Genomic DNA, 9,577 nt, shown 5'->3' with positions numbered 1-9,577 from the left:
TTGAAGGGAGAGGCAGCCATGAATGTTGAATTAACGGCAGCGGAGAAGGCGACTATGATCGAGAAAGCACACATCACAATTTTGTTGAGCCTTGGTGATAAGGTTCTCCGACAGGTATCAAAGGAGACGACGACATCAGGGTTATGGGTGAAACTTGAAAATTTGTACATGACCAAATCGCTGGTAAATCGACTCTACCTGAAGCAAGCTTTGTATTCATTCAAGATGATTGAAGATAAAGTGTTGGCAGAGCAGTTGAATATGTTCAACAAACAGTTTAATATGTTCACATCGCAATTTTCTGGATTTTAATTATTTTTGTTCATCTTCTTCCCCAAAATTTTCCTTGAAAAAACCCAAAAATTTAAGGATAACAACAAAAACCCAGAATTTCTTAATCAAAAATTCAAACACTAATCTCATCTCCTATGCTTCCATCTTGTTTCTATATTCATTAGTCCTTTTTAAAAACAATTCTGTATTTTTAAAAACAATTCTCTATGTTTTATTTCTCTTGTATCTTCTAGTCTTCTTTTTGAAGTAATTTGGTAGAATCCACAAACCTTTGCGCAAGATACAACCATCACCATTTTCGCACCAGACTTTGCTATGCCATTTGCCTCGGATCTTGAGCCCACCTACCAAAGAGACATGTGTTACAGTATCATTCTTCGTCAAAATAACAACAGGGTAGTTTTCCAATATCACAACTCAAAATTGTTAACAAAAAAAAAATGCTTAGGTTTAACAAAAAAATTGAAAAAATGAGACACAAACTAATAGTAAACATTTTGCTTCAGCATTCTAAACATTTCCAAAAAACTATGAGCCTGTTTGTTTTAGCTTTAAAAAAATGGATTTTTTTTTTTTTGTATTTTTGAAAATAGATTTTTCAAAATCGTTATTTATTTCTTCTAAAATGAAACAATAATTTTGACATCCTATAACATAAACATACATATTGAAGATTAAAACTTAGTCAAAATCGCAATTTTTTCAAAAAATTGTATTTTAAAAATGATTTTTATGAAAATCTATTTGAAATAGCTTCAAAATTAAGTGATTTTTTGAAATTTTGATATCCATTTTTTTTTCATAAACAGATGAAATACCTAAAATCACATTTTAAAAATAACTATTCAAACAAAATTTTTAATGTCACATTCACAATATTTTTAATCTATTTGAAGCTTTTATTTTTTTATTGTTAAATTTACCTTCTAATATTTTTATTTTGACTTAATATTTAAATATATTCATAGAAATGAATTGGTACATTCACAACAACATTTCTTTAATAAATTTATTAACAATTTATAATCAAATATAATTTTACATTTTAATTATTAATCATATTTTTTATTATTTATGTAATTTAATAATAATTAACACTTTCTTTCCTCTCATATTCACTTCTATCAAACAGATTGAAAATCATCATACTTTTACTCATTTTCTTTTTATTTTATTTTATTTCCTTTAACAATCTTTCCATTCACATTCTTTCCCTTCTAATCCAAAGTCCAAACAAAGCATTAAGGAACTAGAGAAAAGGTATTTTGCCAAATTAAAATCATATATTTAATTAATCAAGGAAGGAAAAGGAAGAATGAGTTTGCATCTCGTACAGCGTTCTATCTTAGAACTAGAATCTCTCTCGGACTCGTTTCACCGCACCACTACCCTCACTACTCATTTTCAATCTAATGTGGAGTAACAACAAATCAAGAACAATGCATCATCAGCAGCATCCACTATGCACACGCACGCACCAGATCGGCTCCTTGCTCCTAGTTGCCGCCACCTTCTTCCTCACGAGACTCTTGGACGCTCCTTGCAACCTCTCCTCCACCGTGTCGCAACAGAAATTCCTCGGTATCCACCGGTTACCGGAATCGCAAGAACTTTCGCTAAAGATCTATGTCTACGAAGCTAATGAGATCGATGGATTGAAGGAGCTTTTGCAAGGAAGAGAGGGGAAGATCACACCGGAAGCTTGCTTGAAAGGACAGTGGGGTAGTCAGGTAATTTCACCCGCACCAAACCTCCCTAAACATAGAACACTATAGACATCGGTTATAATTTGTGAAAATGAAAGTGATTGAATCTAACTGCATTTGTAGTTTGTGAAAATGGAAGCAATTGAATACTAGTAGCACCGACACCTCTGAAAAAATGTGTGTCTCCGAAACCGACACTGACACTTGTGAGATTACGATTAATTTGAAAAAATTATTGCGGCGGCAATGTGTCGGTGTCGGTACCGTGCTTCATAGATTGAATATAACTGCGAATGTGTCATGTCAATTTAAATATTTTGACACTGTTATTTGAAGTGTGGGTTACTATATAGGTTACAACCATTGATATCGCGAAAGTTGCTGTCAAATGTAGTTGATATAGTCTGAATTTGATGTACCCTGAATTGCGGTTGCAGTTGTGGAGATATAGCTTGATGTTGTATTTTGGGATGATTTTTGAAATTTTGCTGATTAGTACTTTTGTAGGTGAAAATACACAAGTTACTTTTAGAATCAAGATACAGGACAAGAAAGAAGGAAGAAGCGGATTTGTTTTTTGTTCCTTCGTATGTTAAATGTGCGCGAATGATGGGTGGACTTAACGATAAAGAAATTAATCAAACTTATGTTAAAGTAAGAAGATTTTTCGTTTCTTTTATTCAAATTGGATTGATATTGGTGATGTTTTAAATGATTTTTAGGAATTACTTAGCTGAAATTGTTTGCCTGTGGTGATTAGGTTATTAGCCAAATGCCGTATTTCCGGTTATCTGTAGGCAGGAACCACATATTTGTTTTCCCGAGGTAATAATGCTGGTGATGATTTTTTTTTATATTGTGAATAGCTTGTGGAAATCGTGTTTAATAGGTTAATGGAGATATGAATGTTCATGTTATTTTTTTGGATTTAGACATTTGTAAGGTTACCGATTGCGATTAGCTAATATAATTGCTTTGTTTTCAGTGGAGCTGGAGCTCACTTGTTTAAGTCTTGGGCAACATATATAAATCGCTCCATTATTCTTACCCCTGAGGTAAACTTTTAAAATATGGTTGCCGGCTAATGAAAAACATGGAAAAGTGGCTAGTTAGGCTGTAGTCTGTTGTGGATATCAGAAATCTAGGTGTTGTGGTTGCAATTCTGGTTTTGGACCACAATTTAAATTGTTGGTTTTGTATGTTTACCAGAAACACTGAAATAGAAGTTATAAACCAAGCAATAACGCCTTTAATAGTTTAGGAGATGGAATTATGTCAAGTTTGAAACAAGCTGAAGAAAAAGTATCAGATGTAATGTAATGTATGTGAAATAGCACAGATATAAGTTATAACAATGAGGCAATACTTTAAAAGACCTTAACCTTCATTTTCACAATGTTGATTTTCATATATATATTTGTCCTTTCTTTTCATTGCACTTGGAGGAAAAGTTAAGATTTTCCATGAACTCAGTACTCCTTTGATTTAATGAATATAACATTCATCTGTCCTGACATTGGAATCAAGTTGGAAGGCCGTGTTAGTTGTTACAGTAGGCATTGGTATTTAGTTAGGAGAGGGCCTTGCAAAGAAAGCTGATGGAATAGCTTTGTTCTCAATAGCAGTATGTAGCGCCACTATACCGGTGGAGCGGGTCAGAGGGTGTCTGCCCCCATATGCGTTGTAGCGTCGCAAATGGGTTTCCTGGGCAGAGAAGCTAGAGGGAGTTAGTTGATTGGTAAGTTAGTTTTTGGTGGTTGACTAGGTTCTTTAATTCCTAGGGAGGGCCTGTTTCTCATTCTTGCTCTTCTTAATCGTGGATTCCCGTTGTTTAAAAGTTGGAGGGTGATACACAATAAAATTTCTTTATATTTCTTTCTAATTCATTACTATATTACAAACTGCATAATCACTGGTATTAGAGCTCCCCAAATACCCTTAGCTGTTTGTTGCTTGTTCAAAAGAAGGAGAAGAAAATGCTTTAAGAATTATTGAGAGTGGTAGCTAGCTTAAGTTGTGTTCAAAGAAAGCATACAGAGATTCTTGTATTTGAAGGAGATCTTAGGGAGGATGATGGGGATTTGCAATCATGGCAGGTTACAGTTATCCAATTCCCAATTTCCCATAATATAGATTATTCGCTGTTTGATTGAACCACTACCCCAAGGTGGCAACCAGCTTACATACCTTTTCTAAGGAATTAAATAGTGAAAGGGCCAACAGGCAGGGAGCTGATTTTTCTATAGTTTTCGGAATGGAGAAGGGACCCAAAAGGATGGAACATCATCCACCAAATTTATGGATAGGCAAAATATAAATTTGTTGTATTGGATGCTGGTCTATTTCCCACCACAAGAGTTCATAAATATGAGAGGTGGAATGATGTAACTGTTCAGGCCCGAAGCTGTTGCTGGACTGAAATATGGATGCAGGGTATTACTTCGCAGTGAATAGCCCCTGAAGGATTCACCTTAATGAATGAAAGTAGTCAGGGGAAGACCATTTATTCAACAAGGGAGGGCTTTTGCTTGGTAAAGTTAAGCTCTGCTCCATCATTATCAAGCAATTTAAGACTATGGTTAAAATATTGAATGCAGAAATGGATGAATTCTTTAGCAAAATTGTGAGGTAAAATGACGGACAACAACATCAAGCTAAAAATAACTCAGCTGCTCAACAAATTAATGTTACTCCAGCTGCAACTGGCCCGGGTGGAAATTATTTTTGCAATTCAGGGGACTTCCCTTACTACACTTCATGCATAGATTGGTATTTACACTTCCAACAAGACCCAGATGGGAGTTTTATGGCCATGCCAGTTCTGGCTTTTTGTGCAAAACCTATAGGCAACAAAGCAATGCTGATCATCTGGCTAGAGCTACAAGATTGTACTGTTATGGACATGACCCAATTAGCAAAGCGTACATCAGATGGGCAAGGACTCAAGTGGGCGAGGCCCTATATGTTAGGAATTGTTGGCGAGTTAAGAGCAGCCCATATTTGGAAAGCTTGTATGACAGAAAGTTAGTTAGGTTGTTATAAATAGAGGCAGAGAAAGTGAGAAACGTCTGTAGGTTAGTTAGTTAGTTTAGAATGGGAGAGAGAGTAGGCTCTTGAATTCTTGGGCAAGATCCCAATGTGTCTCATTCTTGCTCTTTTTACCCTGGATGCCCATTGATCCAGGGATGTAGAAGTATATACGATCAAATTTCCTTATTCTCTTTCTCATCATCTCTATATTCTAAACTAGCTGATTTAGTGGTGTACTAGTGTAGCACTAGATCATTTTATCAATGGGCCAACAGTTGGTTTTGGTTGCCTAGATGACCAGATGCGTCCTTAGAAATGACTTGTAATTCTCTCTTATCTGTTGCAGCATTGCATAAAAACACAGTCCTCTGTACTTGTGGAGGCTATTAGTGTTTGAGAATAGAGTGAAACGGGAAGGACTTTAAACTGTTTCTTAATATGACTTATGAGAAAGCCCACATATATAATACAAGATTCATAGAGATTGTGGCTGAAGCCTAAGCTGCAACTTACTCCTAATAGCTTTTAGCAGAACAGATGCTACAACTGATGCTGCATAATCTCTAGTGATCAACAGAAACTAAGCATTAGTTCATACACATATAAAACTCTTTTTAGAGTCATTGCTTAAAAACTGATGCTCTGTACTTCTATGAGAAAAATGATCTTCTTAAGAGAAAAAATGGTCTGCAGAATAAAAAGTCAATCCAGAAATCAACATAGCCTACAATGTACAAAAATGATGATGTTGAATACCATAATATTGCTATAACTGTTCTTGTGAATTATAAAAACTTGATATTCGGAAACCTTTATCCTTGGCTAAATTATTATTTTAGTCCTTATCTTTATTTTATGTTATAAATTGGCCTCTCTTATTTCTCTTTCTGAAATGGTCCTTTGTTTTGCAAAGGTATACCAATGTGGTCCTTTCCATTAAATTGTGGTATGGTGAGGACTACTTTGGTAAAACACTTACGAAATAAGGGACCATTTTTCAACAGAAAAAAAATTATATTGGAATAAAAAGGACTATTTTAGTATAACTTTTGTAAAACAAGATACCATTTTGGAATAAAAAATCATTAAGGTCATGTTGGCACAACTTTGAAAAATAAGACATTATTTCTGAGCAAAAATAAAAGAGAGAACAAATTGAAACCTAATATGAAGACAAGGGATCAAAAGTACAACTTAACCTTTATTGTCCGTTTCCTCGAAACTGCCCCTTCATATTTTTTTAGTTGAAAAATCTAATTATGCTTAATCTTAAAAATGTTGGAGCTTGAGCAAGAACATGATGGTTAAATGCATGAAGTTGCCATGAAAGGTTATCTGTTCTTAAAGTTTGTTCTTTGGCAAATCAATGTAGGGGGACCGCACTGATAAGAGAGATACTAGTGCCTTTAATACATGGAAAGATATAATCATTCCAGGTAATGTCGAAGATGGTATGACCAAGGCTGGGTCTACCATAGTCCAGCCTTTGCCTCTGTCTAAGCGGAAGTACTTGGCAAATTATTTAGGACGTGCTCAAGGAAAAGCTGATCGACTTCAGCTAATAGAACTTTCAAAACAATTTCCAGAGAAGGTATGTCATCTTTAATAGTGATTGGTTAGTTCTATTAAATATGTTTTCTTATCAGCAAGAATACTGTCTTTCATGATTGTGTTTTAATTTGGGTCTACAAAATGAAAATTTTACCTACATTCAGAACGTTGTGCTAAAGCAAATGTGATGACTGATATATAGTTATCTCCATTTACCTTGTCATAGTTTAGCTCAGGACTGAAAATTGAACTGAACCAGAAACTATGTATAAAATGCAAACCAGATGCCGAAGATAACAATACCAACATATATACAATCAGAAAGAACAATAAAATATTATTACAGGGCATCCCAGTACACAAGGCTACAACTTGTGGGAACAATATTTTAGTTAGTTGAGTTCAAGTTGATAAAAGAACCATTCATGAAAAAAAAGGGACTCTACAAAAAGAGCATATAAAAACAAAGATACCCTATAAAATATTCAAAATATTTCCAATCCTTTTTCATATAATAAAAAATTTAACCATTTTGACCCCAACAAAAACCAGAAATGATTTTCTCCCAAATGCCCCAAGTATTATTATATTATGGGGACTTCCCCGCAAGAAGACTTCTGCATACAACATTGACAAAAAGAACAGAGTTCATAAATCTGAACATGCGAAAAATTTCCTTGCTTCCATATCATAACCTCTTCACAAGCTGACAAATGAAATCATAGTTTCTGAAAATTTAAAAATTGTACACGTGAACCTGTACTTTGCTAGGCACGTGTCATGCATAAACCAGCACTTCACATCATCCTTAATCTCATATAAGCAGTCTGATTTACCAAATTCCTATTATAACACATAACAAAGTGGTGACAAATGGCTTATGAATTTATAAATACAAAAACAAATTCCAGTGAAGTGGAAAAACAGTGGAGGTTTACTGCTCTCGCTGCTAACATTGAACAATGAATGTAGTGCTTACCGTGAAGCAGTATCTATAGACTTACACTGTGCACTGAGTTTCAAAACAATAGAGATCCTAACAAGAAATAATTGGTCAAGTGCAAAACTATGAGAAACAGCTACATGTTCATGATGAGATTATTTTGATAAAAAAAAATTTTTTTGACAAATTATCTTGATAGAACTTAAGCTATAATAAAATTAAATGCTAAATCTATGATTGGCAAAATTATCTATAAGGTCTGTAAGATTCACATAGTATCAATTAGGAAAGTGAAGGAGCAATTTGTGGATTTGAGATCTGCACGAGTGAAAGTGAAGAGATTCCACAATTGAACTGAAGATACATTGGATTTTGGTTTTCATCGGACTTGCAAAAAAATTTGAATACAGTTATGCGACATAGTTTCGCTTGTGAAACACTTTGCAGAAAACTTATGTTCACGGAATTGTATTGTGAAACAATTTAGTTAGTGACCTTGTTTTTTGTTTCTCCAGTCCAAAAAAAGTAATTCCAGTTGGGTTTGACAACTTTCTTCCTAAGTTCGGTTATATAAAGATTTTGATTTATTTGAACATCCATAGATCTAATTACATCGCCAATTGTTTGACAATTTATTTCTAACTGTTGTTGCAAAGTTCTTTAGTTTCTTAAGATTACATGGTAGTAATTTTGTTCAGATATGTTCTAGCAATCTCTCCCAACATTTTTTTAACAGGAGAATTACTCTTGTTATCATTTATTTGCGGCTCAGAATATTGTGCCCGTTCATACTAGGATTAGTCTTTATGATCATACAATTTGTTTTTATGAAGCATATATTGATGGTATAAACAGTTGGAATGTCCAGATTTGAAATTCAGTGGAGGTGAAAAGCTGGGAAGGAAAGATTATTTTGAACACTTGCGCAATTCCAAGTTTTGCCTCGCCCCGCGTGGGGAGTCATCATGGACCCTTCGATTTTACGAGTCTTTCTTTGTGGTATGTTTATCCCCTCACTATTTTTTCTTTTCCATATAAACGGACTTAAACAAGAAGAAATAACCATATATTTCCATTCGAAAGGAATGTGTTCCAGTTATATTATCAGATCAAATAGAATTGCCATTCCAGAATCTCATCGATTACAGTCAGATCTCAATAAAGTGGCCATCCAGTCGAATAGGTCCTGAACTATTGCAGTACTTGGAATCTATTCCAGGTCATTATCCTCGACAATTTACCTCCCATTTTCACTAACCATACCCCTCTTCCTCTTTTTAACCTTCAACTGTATTTTTATTCATCTGTGCAGATGAAGACATAGAAGCAATAATTGCCCGTGGTCGACAAGTTAGGTGCATGTGGGTCTATGCTTCGGATTCAGAACCTTGTTCTGCAATGCGTGGAATCATGTGGGAACTGCAGAGGAAAGTAAGACAGTTTCACCAATCAACTGAAACATTTTGGTTGCATAATGGATCAATTGTAAACAGAAACTTGGTCGAATTTTCTAATTGGAATCTCCCTGTACCTTTGCCTTGATAAGCTTGGCATATAGTTTTACTTGTATAAAGTGTTTTTGTTTCGTTGCTATTATTTTAGTCTTGATTCTTCACAGGCCTATGTTAGTTCATCATTGTCGTTTAGTAATCTGTCTATATAGTATATATAAAACAGAATAACTTTTCATTGATTAATTAATATGCATATCATCTTAACAAATATTTGTTTGTTTTTCCTCTGATGAATAATTTTCTTCAACATGTTGCTCTAAGTTGAAAGTTTAATTTCTCTGGCCTGTTGGGATATCATAGATTATTGAACACTACCAATCACCAACCAAAATCACCCACTTTCTCTACGTGTTCTATTATATTTATTAATCTGATTTATTTTTAAATAGTTTAACAAATTAATAAACAAATGCAATTAGATTATATGTTGAAATAACTGTTACAATTTTTCATTGTCTGGGGTGATAATCCTACTAATGTTCACATGAATTCAGCAAGAAAAACATGATACTTATTTTGGTGCATAAGAATCTTCCCAT

General features: G+C 34.2%; 1 protein-coding gene across 2 annotated transcripts; it reads left to right on the top strand.

The window, feature by feature from the left end:
* Positions 1 to 1,599: 1,599 nt before the first annotated feature.
* Positions 1,600 to 9,298, top strand: LOC131596028 (probable beta-1,4-xylosyltransferase IRX10). Of its 2 annotated transcripts, none has more exons than XM_058868582.1 (8): positions 1,600 to 2,024; positions 2,508 to 2,654; positions 2,761 to 2,825; positions 2,986 to 3,055; positions 6,403 to 6,621; positions 8,380 to 8,523; positions 8,608 to 8,743; positions 8,837 to 9,298. In XM_058868582.1, exons 1-8 carry the CDS (start codon positions 1,707 to 1,709, stop codon positions 9,064 to 9,066), a joined length of 1,329 nt encoding a protein of 442 aa, XP_058724565.1. In that variant the 5' UTR covers positions 1,600 to 1,706; the 3' UTR covers positions 9,067 to 9,298. The 2 variants fall into 2 exon arrangements, with proteins under 2 accessions (XP_058724565.1, XP_058724566.1); XM_058868583.1 differs by having other exon boundaries at positions 1,891 to 2,024; positions 2,497 to 2,654.
* Positions 9,299 to 9,577: the final 279 nt, after the last annotated feature.

The sequence above is a fragment of the Vicia villosa genome, linkage group LG4 (genome assembly GCF_029867415.1).
Source record: "Vicia villosa cultivar HV-30 ecotype Madison, WI linkage group LG4, Vvil1.0, whole genome shotgun sequence".
Lineage (NCBI taxonomy): Eukaryota > Viridiplantae > Streptophyta > Magnoliopsida > Fabales > Fabaceae > Vicia > Vicia villosa.
The sequence above is the reverse complement of the archived record's forward strand: the minus strand, read 5'-3'. Positions and strand labels throughout refer to the sequence as shown.

Excerpts from the sequence above, each read along its gene's own strand:
- LOC131596028 (XM_058868582.1), top strand. The coding sequence starts at position 1,707 with ATGTGGAGTAACAACAAATCAAGAACAATGCATCATCAGCAGCATCCA. Across the intron at positions 2,826-2,985 it reads CACATATTTGTTTTCCCGAG|TGGAGCTGGAGCTCACTTGT; the intron begins GTAATAATGCTG and ends CTTTGTTTTCAG. Across the intron at positions 8,524-8,607 it reads TTTACGAGTCTTTCTTTGTG|GAATGTGTTCCAGTTATATT; the intron begins GTATGTTTATCC and ends TCCATTCGAAAG.